Source organism: Aquarana catesbeiana, linkage group LG03 (genome assembly GCF_042186555.1).
Source record: "Aquarana catesbeiana isolate 2022-GZ linkage group LG03, ASM4218655v1, whole genome shotgun sequence".
NCBI lineage: Eukaryota > Metazoa > Chordata > Amphibia > Anura > Ranidae > Aquarana > Aquarana catesbeiana.
The window spans coordinates 10647612-10672739 of NC_133326.1; the positions used below are offsets into that span (position 1 = coordinate 10647612).

Below are 25128 nucleotides of genomic sequence, written 5' to 3' on the forward strand. Positions count from 1 at the left end.
AAAACGAATCATTCCATCATAACGAGTATGACAAAACGAAGTGATTAACTTAACAAACCAATGTGAAACGAAACCAAATACAGTAAAACCTTGGATTGCGAGTTTACCGAGTTTAACGCGGTTTACGAGCCTTTCGCAATATGAGCTGTTTTTTTTTTAAAATCCTGACTCCATTTGCGAGCGTTGTCTCGCATGACGAGCAGGATTCAAGCCTCTGCGGTGTGCAGTACTGCATTTGGCCAGAGGTGCTTGTTCCATGGCCACTGCTTGTCTATGCAGTACCGCATGTGACCAGAGTTGGGGGGGGGGGTGCTCGGAGACACTCGGAAACCCTCGGAAACACTCTTCCCGAGTGTCTCCGAGCGATTCCGAGTGGTCTCTGAGCTTCTCCGAGTGTTTCCGAGTGTCTCCGGCGCCCCGCCCCCCAACTCTGGCCACATGTGGTACTGCATAGACAAGCAGTGGCCATGGAACTAATTATCTGAGTTTCCATGGATTCCTATGGGGAAACTCGCTTTGATATACGAGTGCTTTGGATTGCATGCATGCTTCTGGAACGGGTTATGCTCGTAATCCAAGGTACTACTGTAGATTTGTCTGTTGATCACATCTCTAATGGGGTTGGATCAGCTGATCTTTGGCAGAGACAATGGTGGTTGATTGCTAATTACAATTACTTTGGCATTTGGTGAACTTGGAATCATATAGTGCACTGTAACTACCCTTGCACTGCCAGGGGCCAAATCTATTGGTATTGAAAGTTCCTCTTTCTGTGGCAAACTTACAGACGATAATGACACCACAAAACTTTGGCGTTTGCACCACTTTGTGAAGAAAAGTCATATAAGAAGAAGCAAAAGACTAATCTAGATATTTCTCACCTTGGAGGACATGGCTCCTCGTTGCAGTTCCGTTGTCTGTCATCAGGCCGTATCAGTGAATCGCAATATCTTTCCTCCACAAGGCCAGCCACCTTCTCCACACAATGGACCAGCTGCCTCTGCACCCCTAAACACGGGTATGACAGGTAAGTATTAATATCAAGCCTACTCAATCCAAAACGCAATGGCTGTGCAAATTAGATGGGGTGCTGTAGCGACCAACGGCTGGAACCGTCAAAAGTCAAGCTGAAGAAATGTCACCAGCACACGAAAATCTCCAAAAAAACGGGTCCAAAGCATAGTTACAGCAGTGTAGCAATGTTTCGGAGCCTCAAAGGACCACTTCATCAGGCATGTGACGTCACATGCCTGATGAAGGGGTCCTTTGAGGTTTTCGAAACGTTGCTACAATGCTGTAACTATGTGATCTTTAATAAAGCTTTGGACCCATTCTTTGGAGATCCTCGGTGTGCTGGTGACATTCCTTCAGGTAAGTATTAATATGACAAGTAAGTATTGAACGTATGACAAAAGCTACAGTATATACAGCGGCCCATCGAAATCCAGGTATGCAAATTAAGGTAAACTCAACATCTCTCCTCCTATTACACACCAGGTTCCAGTAAGGGTAACTGGGAAAAACACGAGCTTAAAGGGGCAGACATGTTGGAATTAGAAGCTTCGGAACAAGAAGTAACCAAAAGGGCTTGAAGAACATTCTAACTAATCAAGTCACTAAAACTTGAAGGCTAAATAAGAGACGTGGGTGGCTTTTTTTGAATTCCCCCAGTATCTACTGTATTATCTGGAAAGAACCATTATGGAGAAACAACTCCATTCATTGTTGCCACCATCCCAAATATATTGTATATAAAGTGTAAGTACAAAGGGACTTTAAGGGCGAATTTTTTTGAACAACACAATATTTTCAAAAAATAGAAAAAAAAATTATTTCATAAAAACGCTGTAAAGGTCAAGGATAACAACCATACACAAGGTGATACATGATATCCATATATAGTATATAAGAAAAGAGCACTTCTACATTCAAACATTCAAAAAAACATTCAAAAAAGAGAGAAAGGAAAAAAAAAAGAACAACAACAAACACTCTGTATACTGGCCATATGATGATGTCGTACTTCAGGAATCATATGGGTTTTGCACATAGTCATTTGGAGGGGCCACTGGTAATAGTGATGTATATGGGCGCAGGTTAGTTTTTTATTTCATTAAAGTGTATTACAAAAAAAATGCATATGAAAAACATACAAAATTGCAATGACTGCCATGTTATTCTCTGAGGCCTCTGTTAAAAAAAAACAAAAAAAACAAAAAAAAAAACAAAAACAAAACAAAAAAAAAAAAAAAATATATATATATATATATATATATATATATATATATATATATATATATATATATATATATATATATATATATATTAGAGCTGCATGATTCTGGCTAAAATGAGAATCACAATTTTTTTGCTTAGAAGATAGATCACGATTCTCTCACAATTCTCGCGGCGTAACATCATCTTTCACATTAAAACAAAAAAAAAACTGGGCTAACTTTACTGTTTCGTTTTTTTTTTTTGTTTTTTTTTAATTCATAGAAGTGTATTTTTTCCCAAAAAATTGCATTTGAAAGACCGCTGGGCAAATACAGTGCGACTTAAAATATTGCAGCAATTGCCATTTTATTCCCTAGGGTCTCTGCTAAAATATATATAATGTTTGGGGGTTCCAAGTAATTTTCTAGCAAAAAATACTGATTTTAACTTAAGAAAGAAGTGTCAGAAAAAGATTTAGACTTTAAGTGGTTTAACTTCCTGCATTTACACATTGTTGAAAACTTGGCAGACTGCCCAGCTTATTTATTTACACAGAAGTTCTTTCCCTTTGATCTAAGAAGGAAGCTTAGTTACAATGTATCAAGTTAAAGACTTGGCAGAATGCTTGGATGTTTTCTTTTGACAGCTGAGTGAGGAGATAAAGTCTCTCCACTTGTTATATGAAAGAATCGGCAACCTCTGCAGGAGAGATTGTCAGGGGAGGTGAATCGAGATCACGATTTTTTAACGATTAATTGTGCAGCTCTAATATATATATATATATATACACACACACACACCTTTATATATAATGTTTGGGGATAAGTAATTTTCTAGCAAAAGAATACTGCTTTTCACTTATAAACAAAACGTATCAGAATCATAGTTGTGCGCAGCCTATTGCTTTAGCGTGTCCACCCCAAAGCTCAAACACATATGTGTGTGCATGTGTATATATATATACTGACGGTGTCAGTAGAGCAGTGGATGGTGGCAGTAGGGCAGTAGACGGTGGCAGTAGGGCAGTGGACGGTGTCAGTAGGGCAGTGGACGGTGTCAGTAGAGCAGTGGACGGTGTCAGTAGGGCAGTGGACGGTGTCAGTAGAGCAGTGGACGGTGTCAGTAGGGCAGTGGACGGTGTCAGTAGAGCAGTGGACGGTGTCAGTAGAGCAGTGGATGGTGTCAGTAGGGCAGTGGATGATGTCAGTAGGGCAGTGGACGGTGTCAGTAGAGCAGTGGACGGTGTCAGTAGGGCAGTGGACGGTGTCAGTAGAGCAGTGGACGGTGTCAGTAGGGCAGTGGACGGTGTCAGTAGAGCAGTGGACGGTGTCAGTAGGGCAGTGGACGGTGTCAGTAGAGCAGTGGACGGTGTCAGTAGGGCAGTGGACGGTGTCAGTAGAGCAGTGGACGGTGTCAGTAGAGCAGAGGACGGTGTCAGTAGGGCAGAGGACGGTGTCAGTAGAGCAGAGGACGGTGTCAGTAGGGCAGTGGATGGTGTCAGTAGAGCAGTGGACGGTGTCAGTAGGGCAGTGGACGGTGTCAGTAGGGCAGTGGACGGTGTCAGTCGAGCAGAGGACGGTGTCAGTAGGGCAGAGGACGGTGTCAGTAGAGCAGAGGACGGTGTCAGTAGGGCAGTGGATGGTGTCAGTAGAGCAGTGGACGGTGTCAGTAGGGCAGTGGACGGTGTCAGTAGGGCAGTGGATGGTGTCAGTAGGGCAGTGGACGGTGTCAGTAGAGCAGTGGACGGTGTCAGTAGAGCAATGGACGGTGTCAGTAGAGCGGTGGACGGTGTCAGTAGAGCAGTGGACGGTGTCATTAGAGCAGTGGACGGTGTCAGTAGAGCAGAGGACGGTGTCAGTAGGGCAGAGGACGGTGTCAGTAGGGCAGAGGACGGTGTCAGTAGAGCAGAGGACGGTGTCAGTAGGGCAGTGGATGGTGTCAGTAGAGCAGTGGACGGTGTCAGTAGGGCAGTGGACGGTGTCAGTAGGGCAGTGGACGGTGTCAGTCGAGCAGAGGACGGTGTCAGTAGGGCAGAGGACGGTGTCAGTAGAGCAGAGGACGGTGTCAGTAGGGCAGTGGACGGTGTCAGTAGAGCAGTGGACGGTGTCAGTAGAGCAATGGACGGTGTCAGTAGAGCGGTGGACGGTGTCAGTAGAGCAGTGGACGGTGTCATTAGAGCAATGGACGGTGTCAGTAGGGCAGTGGACGGTGTCAGTAGAGCAGTGGACGGTGTCAGTAGAGCGGTGGGTGGTGTCAGTAGAGCAGTGGACGGTGTCAGTAGAGCAGTGGACGGTGTCAGTAGGGCAGAGATTGGTGTCAGTATTTTTCATTTTTTACAATTTTATTATCTATTTTTTATTTTTTTTTAATAATGTTTTTAGGAGCCCTATTGGGGAGCTTTGGTGAAATACCTGGGGTCTAAATAGAGGGGAATGGGCCTATGGTCATGGCCTATGGCTACTTGACACTTCGGGTCCATTAGTGTCACGGTCTTTTTAATTTCTCTCACTTACTGGGCAGTACTTCTACTGTGTACAAAGGCAATGCTGAATACAGGGTGATGCAAGTAGACAGAACACGTGCCATTAACTTCCCTCCGGGATCCGGCATGAACTCTGTACAAAGGAGTACGACCCAAGTCTATACAGCTGACTCTGAACGTTGTCCTAAGCTGGCCTTGGTGTTCACAGATGACTCCTCATATGTTCTTTTATGTTGTAGAGCTGAGATCTTACCAGTGCCACACGTGGCCGAGCACTCCGACCACGCTCCATATCTCCAGGAGAACTCCGGCGGCTGGACCTCGTTGCTGTCGTCTAGGTCTCTTCTCACCGTGTACTGGTAGCGCACTCCGGGGTTCTTCTCCTGGAACAGAAGCTGAATGCGCAAACCTCGGTCAGTTTTGTTGGATTATTCTGCAGTATTCTCTCAGACTAGTCTTATTTTTTTTTTTAAGTAATAAAGTCTAAATTACATTTGGTGGAGGGGGGATTATGGTGTGGGGGGAGGGGAGATTATGGTGTGGGGGTTGTTTTTCAGGGGTTGGACTTGGCCCCTTAGTTCCAGTGAAGGGAACCCTTAAGGCGTCAGAATACCAAGACATTTTGGGCAATTTCATTCTCCCAACTTTGTGGGAACGCACATGAACTTTAATGGCATCCTAGTCTAAAGCCTCATACACACGATCGGATTTTTGGCAGGGAATTGTGTGATGACAGGCTGTTTGCCTAAAATCGGACCATTAGTACGCTCCTTCAGACAATTGTTGTCCAACTTTCTGCCAACAAATTCTATGCAGGCCAGTCAAGTTCCTCCACCCCAAACTCACTCATCCATGTCATCCATCACCTTGCTTTGTGCACTGGTCCACATTATTTGGTGGAGGGGGGATTATGGTGTGGAGGGTTGTTATTCAGGGGTTGTGCTTGGCCCCTTAGTTCCGGTGAAGGGAACTCTTAAGGCGTCAGCATACCAAGACATTTTGGACAATTTTATGCTCCCAAATTTTACTCATCCATGTCTTTATGGACCTTGCTTTGTGCACTGGTGGGCAGTCATGTTGGAACAGGAAGGGGCCATCCCCAAACTGTTCCCACAAAGTTGGGGGCATAAAATTGTCCAAAATGTCTTGGTATGCTGACGCCTTAAGAGTTCCCTTCACCGGAACTAAGGGGACAAGCCCAACCCCTTAAAAACAACCCCCACACCATAATCCCCCTCCCCCCACACCATAACCCCCCCTCCACCAAATGATTTGGACCAGTGCACAAAGGAAGGTGCATAAAGACATGGCTGAGCGAGTTTGGGGTGGAGGAACTTGACTGGCCTGCACAGAGTCCTGACCACAACCCGATAGAACACCTTTGGGATGAATTATAGCGAAGACTGCGAGCCAGACTTTCTCGTCCAACATCAGTGCCTGACCTCACAAATCCTGTGCCAAGCAGCTTCCCTTCTTCACGCTGACCATAGGGGGGGGGGGGGGTGCTTGCTCAGCACTGCCGCCATTCACAGAATGCCTTTTATTTCTTCCAATGAATACAAGCCATCCTCTGATTGGACAAGGTGGAGAGGAGGGGGAGGTGATGTCATGACTTCTGGTAGAACGGATTGCATGCTTTATTACCACATTTAGTTCAAAAGGTAGAATCTCTAATGGAATGCAACGAAGATTTTAAATTAAAATGAATTCACCTGTATCCACACCGGCTCGTGGGTCGGACCAGGGGCGGTCAGGTTCTCCAAATTCCCCGTGCGGGTGTAGGTGAAGGTTGTGCCCGCTGCTTGGTAATCCCCATTCCACTGAATGGTCCATTTCCCATTCAGGAAATACTTCTCCGGGTCTTCACTGCGGAGAGCTAAAAAGTTTCCGGCCTCCGCCACTTCTTCAATCCGAATCTCGCGGGCGCCGGGCGGAATGAGACCGATGTCCACATAACCTGGAAGACACGCAGATTGCAAAAAATAAAATAATAAAAATGTATGTTAAAGGGGATATAGCAGTGCTGGGACGAGGCAACTTAGAGCCCAGGGCGAACATGCCAAACTGTGCCCCCCCCCCTCCCCCTCCCCCAGATGTATGAGCATTATGTGTCAGCAAAAATCCCCCCCACCCCAAAAAAAATGAGCACTAATCTGCATGCTTACCCCCTAAGTATAAATCCCCCTCCTAGCAGAAATCTTTGCCCCCCCCACCACCACCCCAATCACCTTCCCCCTCCCAGTTCAAACCCTCTCTCTCCTCTAATCCCTCCATCACAAATCCCCCCCTCCAGGCGTAGAGGTGTTAATAATAATAGGGTGCCACCGGGACGGACTCCCGATCATGTGACCACTGTGACAGCCAATTATAGCGGTCACATAATCGGGCAGTCTATCCCGCCCCCCCCCCCCCCCCCCAGTTAAAGGGATGCAGAAGCAAGGTGGGTAGGGGGTCAGGGGCGGCCCGTCCATTAAGGGCGCATGGGCGCTGCCCCCCCCCCCCCCCGTCCATGTATTCAGCCCCTTGCTGGACGCTGGATGCATGAATTCCAATGGGGGGGGGGGGGGGTTTGAAGCACCCGATTAGAGCCGGAGGCTCTAATAGGCTTCAAAATAGGGTGGGCTTGTGAGAATGCGAACTGAGCCCACCCAGGTGTGTTACAATAGTGAATGAATATTCGCTATTGTAACACTGATCCTCCTCCCGGCCAATCAGGAAGCGGGTCTTGAGACCCGTCAATCGATTGGCTGAAAGGACAGGTAATCCTATTATACCGCTGCCCACTGCCCGATGACGGCTGCCCGCTACCTGCCAAATAGATGGGAAAAGTGCCAGAACGACCGGCAGACAGCGAGCATGGGGGGGGGGGCTGCTTGCCGCTCCCCTAAAAAAAAAAACACACAAAAAAAAAACCACACACCAAAAAAAACCACACACCAGCCGCCACTGGTACGTGTTATTAAATTATAAGGACATAACAGCTGAAATAATAACAACTGAAAAGCTAATCAGAGAACTCACAGCTGCCTATCTTAGTTTTGACATTCTGCAGCTTTGATGTAACTCCTCTCTCTGGCAAAGGACAAAAAGTTAATTTAGAGAAGACAGAAGTGGAGAAGAGCTGACCATGGGCTGTTTTTTGCCAGCTTGCTCTATGACCTCATTGTGCTTGTGATCATATTTGTCTGGGTTGGACTGTCCATATAAACAATCTCCGATAAAGCCCACACTCCCCCCCCCCCCCATGCACACACACACACTCAGATGACATAAGCAGGTATACTGGGTATATACTGTACTAGTAGAAACCCCCCGAGTTACACAACCTATATTGTAACTCACCAAGTCCTTCGCTGTCATCAAACGTCTTGTGAACAGTATGACATGTAGAAGAGTCACCAAGACAGACACCACAGCGATCCTCCACAGCATTGGAGTCAATCTCGTAGTCACAGCCAATGTTCTGTGTTGAAAGATCATATTATTTAGTAAGGTTTGTTATTGATTTTTGATTTGATTTGATATGGGATTTGTACTGCGCCGAATGCGCTCCGTTATTGCTTGAAAATAATCTGAAAGAACGCAGAGTTATTATTTTAGAAGGGCACAGAAGACGTCTCAGTAGCAGGTGTACTTTTGACATGGAGTTTAGGGGGATGGCATGGGAGGACCTTGGGATGGAATGGGAGTACCACGGGATGGCATGCAGTTGTAGCACACTCTAGGTGTAGTGTATGCTGGTAGGTAAATTTAGTTGGCGCCATTGTAATCAGTGGATCAGGGGTTGATTATATAGGGCTGCTCAGTGTCTCATAGGCTGCTGCACTGATGATTTCCCCATCTTCTAGATGATTCTATAATTATAGTGGGAGAAAGGCCAGAGTATGCAGCCTGAATATTTAAGGAACTCCAGCCAATTCCTTGAGAGGTGTGCCCAGTAGGTGGTTGTAGAGCCCTTAAATAGTCCGAGGCAGAAGCTGCAGTGTTCCTGGGTCCAGTCCTGCTGGAGGAGACCCCTTGTGCAGGGGGCTCTGCTCCTGGGGCAGGAGTGTCCCTAAGAAGACATTGAGGTCCCAGCTAGGCTTAGCTGGGGAGCCTATTGGCAAATCATGTGGGGTCTGGAGAAGCTCACTGGAGAATACCAGAAGGAAGTTGGTGAGAAAGTGTCCAGCTGTCTACATCTACCTCACCGAGAAGAGCCTGGTGGATATCGTTAGGAAGCAACCAGTGATCCTGTGGCTGTGTGGGTAAATGACCCCAGTGCTGAGAATCAGTGACTGTGTTTAGGTTTCAGTCCCTGGGAGGATTACTAGTCACCAGCAGTATAGAGATTCTGTGGGACTTTTTATTGGTAAAGTTCAGCAAGATAGCCAAGGATTATTCAAGTTTGTTCAGTTTGTTCAGTTTTGGGGTATCCCATGCTCCCTCACCCTTTCAAGTGTCCAACCCCGAAAAAACCCTAAAAGAAACCCCTCGACTACTTTTTGGAGCCAGTCGAGGAGTGAAGAAAATGTCTGGTGCCTGGCTGTGTGTGCTCTACCATGGGAATGAGGACTAAGTTCACCAGTGGCTCCTTAGTGGGTGTGCTACAAATTAATACTTGGTTATTATAACAAAACGTCACACACCCCACTTGAGTGCTTTCGTCATATACCGCTTCCTCCCCGTCTGAATATAGATATCAGATATTCCAACCGCTCCCAACAACAAACAAGACAATACTGGTTTGGTTGCTGAACATGGACTGTTTTATTGAAAACACAGGTACACAGGTAATACTCTGGACAATCCCCCCACCTTTGCATTCTGGGTGGGGTACTTTCCAATCAGCAGTGAGAGCTGTTGGAGGAATTCCCCCCACCAATCTCACAGCTAATCTACATACATATCCCATAATATCCAAGGCAGACACAATAGAACATTGGAATGCAGCCACACCCCAAACGACCCAGCAGTGAGTCTGATTAGTACAGATCAGACTGGATTTCTCGGTCACCCTGTGGCCCTATTAGAGCTGACTTAGACATAGGAGGATGCATGGGGAGCTGAAACAAGGTTTTCCCAACCACCTCAAGGGATTCTGGGTTTCACGGGCCCCCCTCACCCAAAGTGACTCAGTCACAGTTATCAGGTAAAACAATATGCATGTAGGACCCTGTTGTAACATAGAGGAGTTAGCAGTTGGTGGTGGTGCAGTAGTAGAGAACAGACAGAGAGGACGGGTGTTCCTGATATAGGCCCTAAAGGGAATCATTGGGCCTCACCAGCAGAAATCATGTATTACACTGAACCACAGGATTCCCTTCTGGTAAAAGGCAGAGTACTTCTACCTCTGGGTGGGCCAGACCAGGGTAGCTGGAGGAGTATTGTTCAAAGACTGTTGCCCCATAGGCCTGCAGATTGTAATGAATAGTCAGCTCTTGCTATGGAGGTCTCCTAAGTCCCCCAGCAAAGAAGTTCCTCACTGTGTTGCTATTTAGTGATTTTTGTAGCATAAATATATGCTAAAATTGTAAGTAGTTTGTATGTACAGTATCCTTGTTTAGAAAAGCACATAATATACTACACTGGTTTTTATGCTTCCTTGCTTTAAAGAGTAACTCCACTTTTATTGAGTAAAAAAAAAACATTCCCCTCTGGGTGATTTATGAACATTGCAAGGATTATAACAACCTTTGTTGCAGACTCCTACCTTTTGTTATTCTGAAGTATTCCCTGTATGTCCCTCTGAGCCTCAGTGATGAGTGTGTCTAATGGGAGTGGTTTCATAATTATCTATCAGGTGTGCACCTGCACAGCTCTAATGAGGAAATCTGTTGGGCCTGTATCCCTTTAGACGTGTTCCTACTGGGAGTGTCTCACCAAAAATGACATTTTTGTTGCAGGGGATGCCTGAAATCTGACTTGTATCTTAGTGCAGACTTCTGGGAAAATTGGTGAGCCAATCGCACAAGTAGGTTATTATGTTTCTGTGCAGTGGTCAGTACACACTCTGTGTACAGAACAACTCCAGGTAGCCATATTGCAATGCATTCTCAACAAAATTACAGGGGCTGCAGATTGAAAAGGAAAAGTAAGTTTTAATAACATTCAATTACAATATGACTTGTGTTGCAATTGTATATGCTAGATTATTTTTTCTTTATTTGCTATTTTTTTCCCCCACGAAAGTTGGAGTTACCCTTTGATGCAAAGTTACCTTAACCTACAAGTCTCTGCTAAGCCACACGCTGACACGCTTCGCCCCGGGGGGGTTGGGGCGAAATGCGTCAGTTGGCATGGCTTAGCGGAGACTTGTAGGCTGAGGCCGCTCCTTAGCTTTTCACTGCACAAACTCATTGGGCAAAGCGGCAAGCCTCCTACACCCACATTGTACTTTCCTTGTTACATTTTATTGAGTAAGGGTGGCATGATGCATTGAAAACTTGACATCTGACCAATATTACATGATATATCATACCTTACATATTCCATTGATGCACATATCTCGGCTTGTGTTTCCCTTAAAACACGGGGTTCCATCGATCACAGCGTCTCGCAGTTTCTCTGCAAAGTACTCTGCGTTTGACCGGCAGTGAAGCTCGCATGGATTAACTGCATGAAACCAAGAATTTAGATTAAATATCTGTGCAGAGGCAAGTTGCTTTCATAAAACAGTAATCCCCATGCATGCTGGGCGTTTAGCCCTGGTGCATGGGGCTCCGGTGTTTAGCTGCAGGCAGAGGGCAGAGGTGCGCCATCCAGCCAAACCCTAGAAGAGCCCAGGAGCTGCTGCAGCTGGATAAGGCTAAGCAGTGCACCTAGAGGTATCTATGTTTAGAGCAGGGACAAATGCCCAGAACACAGAATTCCAGCATTCATCGCTGGGTGCATGCTGCCCTAAACACCTAAGTTCCGCTAGGTGCCCCGTCCAACTGCAGCAGCTGTAAAGCTCTCATAAAGTCTCACAGGCAGCCGGCAGTAGGCCTGGATGGCCCACCTGTGTCCTTCAGCCTAACACCAGAGACCCATGCATTGGGGCTAACCACCCAGGGTGCATTAGAGGTGCGCATCTTCTCTGGTCTCTCGATTCGATTCAATTACGATTATCCTGTCAACGATTCACAATGCATCACGATGACTGCATAAAAAAATTCAAGCAATCAGAAGAACTCCATTTTTTTTTTATTTTATCTGTTCTAAAAAAATGTAGCAAAGTCTGAACACAACAGACAACAACAGTATTTATTTTGAACAGTAAATACTAAATGGCACAGCCCCCTTTACATTACACAGCCCCCCTTTACATTACACAGCCCCCCATTTACATTACACAGTCCCCCCATTTACATTACACAGCCCATTTATATTACCCCCCCTCATTTACATTACACAGCCCCCCATTTACATTATACAACCCATTTACATTACACAGTCCCCCCATTTACATTACACACCCCCTCCCCCTCTTTACATGATTCAGCCCATTTACATTACACAGCCCATTTTACATTACACAGCCCCCCCCCCCATATACATTACACAGCCCATTTTACATTTCACATTTACATTATACAGCCCATTTACATTATAAGCCCCCCCCCCCCTGCACTCCCGGGAGACCACCCTGCCTCTCCCGGGACAGCCCTGCCAGTGCCAGCGCACTCTAAACTTAAAACAAATCACTGTCAGTCCCTCTGTTTCATGTATTCATTCCTACGATTTGTAATGTAAAGCGATGCCTCGACCTTATTAACTCCGATCTTTCATCCCCGGTCACGTGCCCCCCCGACCGGCCACTCTCCTCCTCCCGGCCAGAGGGAATGTTATAGTGACCGGGGATGAAAGATCGGAGTTAATAAGGTAGAGGGATCGGTTTACATTAACTCTTACACACCGTAGGAAAGAATACATGAAACAGAGGGACTGACGAGTGATTTGTTTTAACTTTGGAATGCGCTGGCAGGCCTGTCCTGGGAGAGGTAGGAGGAGCCGGGATGACGTTTATTCATGCAATCGATGCGGCCCTTCTCTGAATCGATGCTGAATCGTGCAAGGCTGCATCGAGATGCATTGATTCCACGATTATTATCAACACCCCTAGTGTGCATGGGGCCTAGGATGGATGCACTGAATACCACTAAACATCAAGACGTTGTATACCGCAGTCTCCATGTATGGTGTAATAGTGTGGAGAGAGATCTTTGCATAAGCATCTCATGAGAACTGAAGCAGAGGACCATAAATTCTGCTGACAGTAAAAATGAACAACCTATTCCCCCTTTTAATCCAATGATCTTGCAGTGGAAGATTCCTGGGTTTAATTCTCACCAATAGCACTGCTCTATGGAGTTTTTAGGTTCTTCCTAGCTTTATGGGTCTAACCTACCTAACACACCAAACCAAAGAACACACTAGATTAAAGAAACATATGGTTTTGGATAGAGTAAGGAAAGGGTAAACCCCCTTTGTCAGGTTATTTTTTGCTATGTCCTGTTGGGGAGATTTCTCCTTAAATCCTGTTCCCAGAGGCATAAAAAAAGTGAGAAGATATCTCTCCAAAGTGAGAAATAATTCCCCTCTTATATCAGCCTTTCTCAACTGATTCACCTTTGAGGGACCCTTGAAATAATTTCCAGGTCTTAGGGACCCCCTGCAAAGATGAGCCAATGGAGGGCCAATATGAAAATGCCCCTTTACATTGCTGGTCATCTAAAAAAATACACCCCTACAACAGTGGTTAGAATGCCACCTCTACCGGCAGCTAAAAAGATTGTTGGTGTCATGCCACTGGCCCTGTCAAGTGGCGATGGACCTGGAACTATGCACCATCAGATGGGATGTCAATTAACCACAGCTCAAGGAACCCCTAGCTACCTCTGGAGGAACCCTAGGGTGCCAGCGAACCATGGTTGAGAATGGCTGTCTTAGATAGTCTTCGTGTTATATTGCAAACAATTGTCCCCAGCGGTAGATCTCCTGCTGTTCTAGTGACAGTCGTAACAATTTGGACTTTCCACCACTTTCTATTCTGATGACAATGGTCTAAAGCAGTGGTCTTTAAACTGTGGCCCGCGGGCCAGACGTGGCCCTTTGCTTGTCTTTATCTGGCTCTTGCAGCGCCAGTCCATCCATTGACATCAATGTTGAGGTACCATTCCTCCCACTGATACCAATGATGGGGCACTATTCCTTCCACTGATACCAATGATGGGGCACTATTCCTTTCACTGATACCAATGATGGGTCACTATTCCTTCCACTGCAACCAATGATAGGGCACTATTCCTCCCACGGACCCCAATGATGGGGCACAATTCCTTCCACTGATACCATTGAAGGGGCACTATTCCTCCCAATGACACCAATAATGGGGCACTATTCCTTCCACTGATACCAACAATGGGGCACTATTCCTGATTGATACCAATGATGGGACACTATTCCTCCTGCTGATACCAATGATGGGGCACTATTCCTCCCACTCATACCAATGATAGGGTACAATTCCCCCCCACTGACACCAATGATGGGGCACCACTTCATCCACCGACACCAATCATGGGGCACTATTCCGCTCACTGATACAGTGGGGCACTATTCCTCATATTAAAACCAATGATGAGGCATTGTTTACTTCCACTGATGCACAGAGCATTTTCTGTTCCCACTGGCCATAGTCTGACCCCCCTAAAGCCTGAAGGACAATAAACCGGCCCTTTGTTTAGAAAGTTAGGAGACCCCTGGTCTAAACGACAAACAAAGAGAGTTTTTTTTTATCCAACAAATTTAAGTGACTTTAAACATAACATTGTTGTTGGTACCAGACGGGCTGGTCTGAGTATTTCAAAAACTGCTGATCTACTGGATTTTAACCATCTCTCGGGTTTACAGAGAATGGTGGGAAAAATAGAAAATATCCAGTGAGCGGAAGTTGTGTCGAGGAAAATGCCTTGTTGATGTCAGAGGTCAGAGGAGAATGGGCAGACTGGTTGCAGATGATAGAAAGGAAACCGTAACTCAAATAACCACCCCGTTACACCCAAGGTAGGCAGAATACCATTTCTGAATGCACATCAACACATCAAACCTTGAAGCAGATGTGCTACAGCAGCAGAAGACCACACCGGGTGCCACTCCTGTCAGATAAGAACAGGAAACTGAGGCTACAATTGGCACAGGATCACCAACATTGGACAATAGAAGATTGGAAAAACGTTGCCTGGTCTGATGAGTCTGGATTTCAGCTTCGACATTCAGATGGTGGGGTCAGAATTTGGCGCATGGATCCATCCTGCCTTGTATCACCGGTTCAAGCCGGTGGTGGGGGTGTAATGGTGGGGGGGATGGGCACACTTTTGGCCCTTAAGTAACAATTGAGCATGGTTTAATCACCATGGCCTTCCTGAGTATTGTTGCTGACCATGTCCATCCCTTTATGACTACATTGTCCCCATCTTCTGATGACTCCTTCCAGCAGGATAATCCACCATGTCACAAAGCTCCAATCATCTCACCACTGGACAATGAGGTCCCCTGTCCTCCAATGGCCTCCACACTCACCACATCTCATCCAATAGAGCACCTTTGGGATGTGGTGGAATCGGGAGATTGGCATCATGGATGTGCAGCAGACAAATCTGCAGAGACTGCGTGATGTTATCATGTCACTATAGAGCAAAATCGCTGAGGAACGTTTCCAACACCTTGTTGTATCTAAGCCACCAAGAATGAAGGCAAAAGGGGGTCCAACCCACCGGGACTAGCAAGGGGGACCTAATAAAGTGGCAGATACATAAAATTTTACATTTTATACTACCAGTGTATCACAAGAGCATTGAATAGTCTTACCATATTGTTTGCTTTGCATAACAAAAGATTATAATAAAGGATGAAACAATGTACATTATGCTGGCCAACAGTGGATGCCAAAATAAAATAGAAAAAACCTACACCCAAGGTGGCCATTTTCAATTTATTTAATTGTATTTCCTAGTTTTGACTGCAAATTATTTATCCAGTCTTCCATTTGAATGGTGTTTAGTAACCTATTGCTATACTTATTCCTATACTTACTGCCAAGGAACACTGGGCTCCATTCATGAAGCTTCCCTTTGTAAGGAATGGAATCAAACTGAGAGCACTGCACTTGTCGGAATGAAGGAACGCCCAGCGGACAGGGTGTGACATTACACACGCGGTACCTTTTTCTTTCCCCTAGGCAATATCTTCCTCCGTATCTAGGACTTCAAAAAGAAGATACAAGGTATTATGTTAATGATCACACAAGGCAGAACAATACATGAATAAATGTCCTGGTTCTTCTAGATCTTTCCTGACCATGCACACCATCTTTGGAGCATATCATTTTAACCCTAAACTGGATACACACCAATAGAATTTTTTTTTTAAATTCTCATTTCATTTTTGTACAATTTTTGAACGGTTAGTGAGGTGAAATCAGCAATACTTTCCAACGACATTGACAAGAAAGTACAAAAGAGCAGGAGGGAAATTTTTTCTCAAACCAATTCAAATTTATCTGTATCTGGATTGATCTCACAGGCTTTGGATTGACACGTTTCGCCCAAGGTATAGGCTTCTTTAGGATCCAATTTCCAATATTTTTAAACCGACTGTGCCCAGTGTAAAGCACAAAACAGGGGGGGGGTGAGATCTACCGAACCCCAAAAAAAAGAAGGCCCAGGTGCCAATTGAAGTGTATGTGTGGAACTTCATCATAAGTCCGCAATAATAGTGATCACAAGTGATTAAGAACGCCCATAAAACCATCCATATGGTAGGTCCAAAAAGATGGCGACTGGGCACAATCGGTTTAAAAATATTGGAAATTCGATCCTGAAGAAGCCTATACCTTGGGCGAAACGCATCGATCTGAAGCTTGAGATCAATCCAGATAATTGTATTATATGGCAATATGTACAATATTTCATATCTTTTATGAAAATTACACCTTGTATATTTTTTATGTTTTTGTATGAAATAAAATATTTTGATTTTATTCATGGCATATGGCAATTTACTTTTGGGCACCATAAAATTCCACATCTCCCAGTGTTTTTTTCCTCTTAATTATATGGGGGATTGTGCCATTCTTACTATATAGGCTTCCCCCCACCCAGCATCTTTTTTGGAACATAGTTTGTTGACTCAATAATGGCAAGAAAGAATATTCTGACAAACAATTTTTCTACAAAGGTTTGAATGAAAATCTAACCTTGTATGGATAGCTTTACTCCTTATTCGTTAAAAGATAGTTTTCACAGTGGCTTCACAAAGCCATCTTGTATTACTATCATTAAACGTGTAATCACTGGGCCCCCGACTTAGTCTGGGTCTGATTAGCTGAACTTCTAAAATGTAAGGGGTGCAACAGAAATGGTGGTAAACTGACCCTATACACAGGCAGACCTACTATCTATTCGATCCTCTGCACCAGTGGTTTCCAACCACCAGACTGTGGCCAAATGCCAGGCCATGAACTTCCCTTTCTCGGGCCTCCAGCCAGCCAACAGTGTCTCCTGGCTTCCATAGTGCCCCCAAACTGCCATAGTAGCCCTCAGTGCCCCCAGCCCTCATGAGAGCCTTCAGCCTCCACAGTGGCCACCAACCAAGGACAGTGCTGCTCAGCCTCCCACAGTGCCACCCAGTCTTCTACATAATCTCCAGCCCCCTATAGTGCCCCCAACCTCCAAACATATCCCACAGTGCCCCACAACCTTCCACAGTGCTCCTCAGCCCCATCGAGAAGCCACTAAGTTAGATGCAAAGCCCTCTAATCCACTCTACAACCCCCAACAACCACCCCCAGCTCCGTCCAAAGCCTTCCAATGATTCAATACATGTATTACATTCCCATACTTTTATTGTGTGAGTATAGCCTTTAAGTCATCCAGCCTTCGCCAGGAAATGGCTGAATTGTGACTCATCTAAGGGAAGGCTGGTTGTACTATAGTCAATCTTTTGATCGACCTCAGTACAACCAGCCTGTTGGGTTTTTTTTCAAAATCTAGCAATTTTCTTTCCTTACACCAGTGGTTGAAGGAACGAAAAATTGCAAAATGTATGGTCAGCCTAAGTCATTACTGTTGGGAAAAATGAAGGTTTTGGCAGAATTTACCAGGCCCTAATCTGAAAAAGGTTGAGAACTCTTGCTGTAGAGTATCAATATATTAACTAGCCCATCTCATCCATATAACATTGTTCAGGACCAGAAAAACAAAATTTCCTTCCAATTTTTCCTTGTTTGTGTCCCCGTGAGGGAGATTCACCCTCTCCATTTGTCCTACTGACCGTTATCACCAAAGGTAAAAGTAAAAAAAAAAATCTAAATTTTGGGTAATCACCAGAACTGGAATAGAGGGAAAATCTTCCTGTGGGGACACTAGTTCTGGTAACTACCAAGGATTTCCATCACTTTGGTGGGATCTCCTCTCACATCCTCATAGATGTTCACTGCCTATTGATGGTGTCAGCAGAGCAATGGAAGGCATCGGTAGGGAAGAGTTTGCTTGCAGCAGTTTTTATTTTTTACAATTTTTTTACTTTACCTTATAATTTTTTTTAGGAGCCTTTGGTGAAATACTAGGGGTCTAAACAGGGGGAATCTGCACCACATAGGGTGATTAAGGTGTGCCCAGGCACACCTGGCACACTCCGTGCACACTCCTATGCCTATCCTGTTGTGCCTGTGGGACAAGACTGAAGGGAGATCTCCCAATCCTGACGGATTATAATCCTCCCTTACACTATTCAAAATGTTTTTTTTTAAAAAAATTATGCCTATAGTTTTACTTTAAAGTATCTGGGAATTATATTATGTGACCATTTCATATCAAATCGGTGAGTAGAGTTGTTTTTTTAAAAGTTTTAAACCCTTCGAAATTACTAGATTTGTGTGTGTGTTGAAAATCTGAAATGAATTGCTCTTATGAAAATATAATTCTCTAGATTCTCCTCCAGGTTTCCTGTAATAGCTGATAATGAATCCTGGCTATTTAGGATGATGTATGTGTGTGGGATATCATGATGGGAGGCTTGCCAGTTCTGCAATAAAGTCTGATGAATGTAATTAGATAGTAAGCACATCATGTTTTACTTCATTTATCACTTTATAAAGAAGATCTTGTTACATATTCTTCATTCAAAAATATCCCAAAAGATACAGTGAGTATACTTCATCTGAGGTTCTATCAATAGTATAAACAACCTACATTTATTGAAAATACTTCTTCCTTAAAAACTATAGTGGGCACTAATCCAGTTTTTGGTAGAAAGAGGAAGAGCTAGAATCTTGGTTGAGTTTTTATTGATGTAAAATTCCACACCATACATCCTGTCCCAGTGACCACCTGTATGACAAGGTGACCAGGGAACAGAAGGTGACATAGACAGCAATAAAAACCCAACAACAGTTCCATCCCTTCCCAAATCTTTCCAAAATACAAAAAAAATGTCTGGAGCCGGTTAAAGACCACCATGGTGGTTGAAAAGCCAAATTACTATACACTTAAAAAAACAGAGACCTTTGGTCTTTGGCACTTTGGTCTAGAACAGCCATTTTCAACCAGGGTTCCATGGAACCCTTATGGATCCTCCAGAGGTGGCTGGGGGTTCCCTGACTTTGGGCTGAGTGACTTCCCATCTGATGGTTCCTGCCTAGTTTTGGGCACAACACCACTTGGCAGAGAGAACCGCATGACACCAATGATCTTTTTAGCTGCCTGAGAAGGTAGCACCACTGTAATGGCAAGCATTCTTCACGCCGACCATCAAGGTAAGAGGCATTTTTCTTACTGACCCCAGATGAATTGATTTTAGAAGGGGTTTCCCCATGATCTGAAAATAATTTTAATGGTTCCTCTGGGGTGAAAAGGTTGAGAAAGGCTGGTCTAGAATGTTTGGCCTACTTCAAACCTTGTTTCACATAGTAGTCTTTAAGGACCCATTGGTGGCCATCCTCCATCATATGATTCCAGGTCTCTTTTCCTACATATTTGTGTTTTTGGTTGCCAGATGCCAGCCATGGCCTGCAGGAAACCTACTGTTCATCTCCAAGAAGTTAAAGAACGAGTGAACATATGAAAGCGATACTGGTCAATAAGGTATTCACAATGAATCACAATCCAGATTTTCCTAAAATACAGGAACCATGCTTACCCATGCCTTTCTATGTTTGAACTCTTCTAGCCTATTCTCTTTTAGTCTAGAGTTATTGATAGCTTTTTATCTGACCCTTGGGACCTGAGTCCATGGGGGAGGTATTATGTGTGTCTCTTTGCCACCACCTCTATCCATGTTTTATCCTTGTTTCCCGACTCCTATTTTTGTGCCCCTTGTTTCCACTTTCTCCTCCATTCTCCCAATCCCTCTTATTTTTCCTCCCTCTCATGCCCTTCTCCCTCTCCTCTTATGGTCCTATTTCCTTAAAGCCAAGAAAAAAATGTTGTCTAAATACAAGAGCCATGTGTATGCGATCTTAAATCTTGGTGTGCGTTTTGTGTATTTCTTCCAGGGCAGCAATGATTCAGCGCCGCTAGGACAGGGGACGGCCTATGGTCACATTACCTTGTACTTTTGAGTATTCTGGTACTTACCCATTTGGCGATTCATTGGAAGGAGCACTGAAATGACTTTTCTCTGCCTTTCCTGGGACTAGGGGGGTGTGTATTCTTCCTTTTTGGGTGCTTCCTGTAAAAAAAATTACCTTTAATCTGGCCAAGCCTCTCCTATCCTTAGGGGCCAAAGCTCTCCATACCGTATATCAAGCTGTACTTATTTTGAGTGCTAATTGCAGATACTATTGCCGGTTTTCCCAGAAGAAGCGGGCTTTGTCCTGTGAAACGTGTTGTATAAGCTATCATGCAATTTCTTTCTATGGACAATTGAGGACGGTTGCTGCCATCTATAAAAAACGGCATTATGTGCATTTGTAGTGATATTATCTTATTTTATTTTGTTATGATTACTCTTCATGATTTTAATCAGAAGCTTTTTTTAATATTTGACAAATAAAATGTGAACCTTTTTACACAATTTTTTGTTGTGGTAACTTCAAAATCCTATTTAGCTTTTCTTTGGTGGGGATTTTTGTTTTTAATGTCCATTACCAAGATCAGGCACAAAGGATGCCACAATTGAACTCAATGACAGAGGTGATAAAGAAAGATTCTATAATTCTTGATATAACAATGTTTTACTTCCAGTTGGTCTACTACTCAGCTCTAAACTATCAATATGATCACAATCCCACAAGTCCACTAGATCTTTAAAAACACATATTCCAATTAGGACATAACTCACCAGTCATTAATAAAGACACCTGCAGGCAAATTCATTTTAAAGAAAATATTACATTTTAGAACTGAATTAACCACTTGACGCCCAAGGTACGTACATGGACATCCTCAGGTCTCAGTGGTTATACTGGGATGGTGGGTGCACCTAAAGGCATCATCCCGGTATCGATCTTTTCAGCCAGCGATTCTATTTTTTGCAGAAGTGATCTGAGTGGCGAACTAGCCATTTGATCACTTCTGCGTGGTGGAAGAAGGTCCAACCCTCCTCCTGCCGCTGCCTCTCTAGGGCTTTCTTGTCCCATTGCGGTGCCCAGGAGTGATGCGGCCGGCGGCGATGGCTGCCCTGTACAGAGAGAGAGAGAAACTGATGTTGTTCCCCTCTCTCTGTAACCCTGGAAACCGGGGGCGACGAGTAGTTTTGTCACTTCCAGGTTCCGCCCCTTTGTTGACCTGACCACCAGCGGCCAGGAAAGCAGCCCATCAGACCGATCTGTGTCTGATCGGCTGCATGGGAGGCCAGAGGAGAGATTTGGAGGAAATAGACCCCAAATCTCTCCATAAAGAGGACCTGTCACGGCCCATGATGTCACAAGGGATTTTTACATCCCTTGTGATGTACTTTGGGCAGCACAGTGGTGTAGTGGGTAGCACTCTCGCCTAGCAGTAAAAAGGGTCACTGGTTCAAATCCCAACCAAGACACTACCTGCCTGGAGTTTGCATGTTCTCCCAGGGCCTGTGTGGGTTTCCTCCAGGTGCTCTGGTTTCCTCCCACACTCCAAAGACATGCTGGTAGGTTAATTGGCTTCTGCCCAAAATTGGCCCTAGTATATGAATGTGAGTTAGGGACCTTGGATTGTGGGCTCCTTGAGCGTAGGGACTGAGTGTGAGTGTGTAATGTATGTGTGGAGCGAAAAACACATTTCAAAAAAGTTATAAATTGATTTGCATTTTAATGAGTGAAATAAGTATTTGATCCCCCTATCAATCAGCAAGATTTCTGGCTCCCAGGTGTTTTCTATACATGTAAAGAGCTGAGATTAGGAGCACTCTCTTAAAGGGAGTGCTCCTAATCTCAGCTTGTTACCCGTATAAAAGACACCTGTCCACAGAAGCAATCAATCAGATTCCAATCTCTCCCAAGAGCAAAGAGCTGTCCAAGGATGTCAGGGACAAGATTGTAGACCTACACAAAGCTGGAATGGGCTACAAGACAGTTGGTGCGATTATTCGCAAATGGAAGAAAAACACAAAATAACTGTCAATCTCCCTCAGTCTGGGGCTACATACAAGATCTCACCTCGTGGAGTTTCAATGATCATGAGAACGGTGAGGAATCAGCCCAGAACTACACGGGAGAATCTTCTCAATGATCTCAAGGTAGCTGGGACCATAGTCACCAAGAAAACAATTGGTAACACACTACACCATGAAGGACTGAAATCCTGCAGCACCCTCAAGGTCCCCCTGCTCATGAAAGTACATGTACAGAACCGTGTCAAGTTTGATAATGAACATCTGAATGATTCAGAGGAGAACTGGGTGAAAGTGTTGTGGTCAGATGAGACCAAATCGAGCTCTTTGGCATCAACTCAGCTCGTCATGTTTAGAGGAGGAGGAATGCTGCCTATGACCCCAAGAACACTATCCCCCACCGTCATACATGGAGGTGGAAACATTATGCTTTGGGGGTGTTTTTCTGCAAAGGGGACAGGACAACTTCACCGCATCAAAGGGACGATGGACGGGGCCATGTACCATCAAATCTTGGGTGAGAACCTCCCTCCTGTAGTCAGGGCATTGAATATGGGTCATGGATGGGTATTCCAGCATGACAATGACCCAAGACACACGGCCAAGGCAACAAAGGAGTGACTCAAGTAGGAGCACATTAAGGTCCTGGAGTGGCCTAGCCAGTCTCCAGACCTTAATCCCATAGAAAATATGTGGAGGGAGCTGAAGGTTTTGAATTACCAAACGTCAGCCTGGAAACCTTAATGACTTGGGAGAGGATCTGCAAAGAGGGGTGGGACAAAATCTTTCTTGAGATTTAGCTGAAATCGCATTGCTCAGACATCGCATGTGGTCTGCACAGCAATGCGGTGCGAATCACATGCGATGTCTGTCATTGCACTAGTGTGAAACTGCACTCAATCATTGGGACGTGTTTCACATATACAATATGAAATTTTATTTACACTCTAGTTACTATAGAATTTAGCCAGCGCCCCAATCTATGATGTTTAGTATATGGGTACCTGCCTTTGTGCTGGGAGCGCACCGCACACCCGGGATCCCCGGGTCCTGTACTAATGATGCACATGTCTGTTTATGATTACCCTGACCCGTTCATTACTCCTATCCGATATTCTTGGCCCTGTGTGGGTGTCACTGTTATTATTTACTCTTTTATGGCCAATAAAAACCATTGCAACAGAAATGCTAGAAACCTCATCTTGCTCTGTCTTCTGCACCAATAAACACTCATTACTTACAGTATCTCACAAAAGTCAGTACACCCCTCACATTTTTGGAAATCTTTTCTTCTATCTTTTCATGTGACAACACTGAAGAAATGACACTTGTCTACAATGTAAAGTAGTGAGTGTACAGCTTGTATAACAGTGTAAATTTGCTGTCCCCTCAAAATAACTCAACACACAGCCATTAATGTCTAAACCGCTGGCAACAAAAGTGAGTACACCCCTAAGTGAAAATGTCCAAATTGGGCCCAATTAGCCATTTTTCTCTTCCTGGTATCACGTGACTCGTTAGTGTTACAAGGTCTCAGGTGTGAATGGGGAGCAGGTGTGTTTGGTGTTATCGCTCTCACTCTTTCATACTGGTCACTGGAAATTCAACATGGCACCTCATAGCAAATAACTCTGAGGATTTGAAAAAAAGAATTGTTGCTCTACATAAAGATTGCCTAGGCTATAAGAAGATTGCCAAGACCCTGAAACTGAGCTGCAGCACGGTGGCCAAGACCATACAGTTTTTTAACAGGACAGGTTCCACTCAGAACAGGCCGCGCCATGGTCCACCAAAGAAGTTGAGGTCACGTGCTCAGCGTCATATCCAGAGGTTGTCTTTCAGAAATAGACGTATGAGTGCTGCCAGCATTGCTCTAGAGCAGGGGTCTCAAACTGCTGGCCCTCCAGCTGTTGTAGAACTACAAGTCCCATGAGGCATTGCAAGGCTCACAATTATAAGCATGACTCCCACAGGCAGAAGCATGATGGGACTTGTAGTTCTGCAACAGCTGGAGGGCCATCAGTTTGAGACCCCTGCTCTAGAGGTTGAAGGGGTGGGGGTTCAGCCTGTCAGTGCTCAGACCATAGGCCGCACACTGCATCAAATTGGTCTGCATGGCTGTCATCCCAGAAGGAAGCCTCTTCTAAAGATGATGCACAAGAAAGCCCGCAAACAGTTTGCTGAAGACAAGCAGACTAAGGACATGGATTACTGGAACCATGTCCTGTGGTCTGATGAGACCAAGATAAACTTATTTGGTTCAGATGGTGACAAGCGTGTGTGGCGGCAACCAGGTGAGGAGGACAAAGACAAGTGTGTCTTGTCTACAGTCAAGCATGGTGGTGGGAGTGTCATGGTCTGGGGCTGCATGAGTGCTGCCAGCACTGGGGAGCTACAGATCATTGAGGGAACCATCAATGCCAACATGTACTGTGACATACTGAAGCAGAGCATGATCCCCTCCCTTCAGAGACTGGGCCGCAGGGCAATATTCCAACATGATAATGACCCCAAACACACCTCCAAGACCACCACTGCCTTGCTAAAGAAGCTGAGGGTAAAGGTGATGGACTGGCCAAGCATGTCTCCAGACCTAAACCCTATTGATCATCTGTGGGACATCCTCAAACGGAAGGTGGAGGAGCGCAAGGTCTCTAACATCCACCAGCTCCGTGATGTCGTCATGGAGGAGGGGAAGAGGACTCCAGTGGTGACCTGTGAAGCTCTGGTGACCTCCATGCCCAAGAGGGTTAAGGCAGTGCTGGAAAGTAATGGTGGCCACACAAAATATTGACACTTTGGGCCCAATTTGGACATTTTCACTTAGGGGTGTACTCACTTTTGTGGCTGTGTGTTGAGTTATTTTGAGGGGACAGCAA

At 45.0% G+C, this 25128-nt stretch overlaps 1 protein-coding gene across 1 annotated transcript in view; it reads right to left on the reverse strand.

Annotated features, from left to right (window-relative positions):
• ADAMTS7 (ADAM metallopeptidase with thrombospondin type 1 motif 7) overlaps positions 1–25128 on the reverse strand; it is a gene marked incomplete at its 3' end in the record, with an annotated part of 160795 nt that overhangs the window by 19449 nt on the left and 116218 nt on the right. Inside the window, 6 exon segments of the mRNA XM_073618259.1 lie at positions 882–1008; positions 4953–5094; positions 6412–6656; positions 8042–8162; positions 11160–11293; positions 15755–15924. Of these exon segments, the coding sequence (XP_073474360.1) occupies positions 882–1008; positions 4953–5094; positions 6412–6656; positions 8042–8162; positions 11160–11293; positions 15755–15924 (939 nt within the window).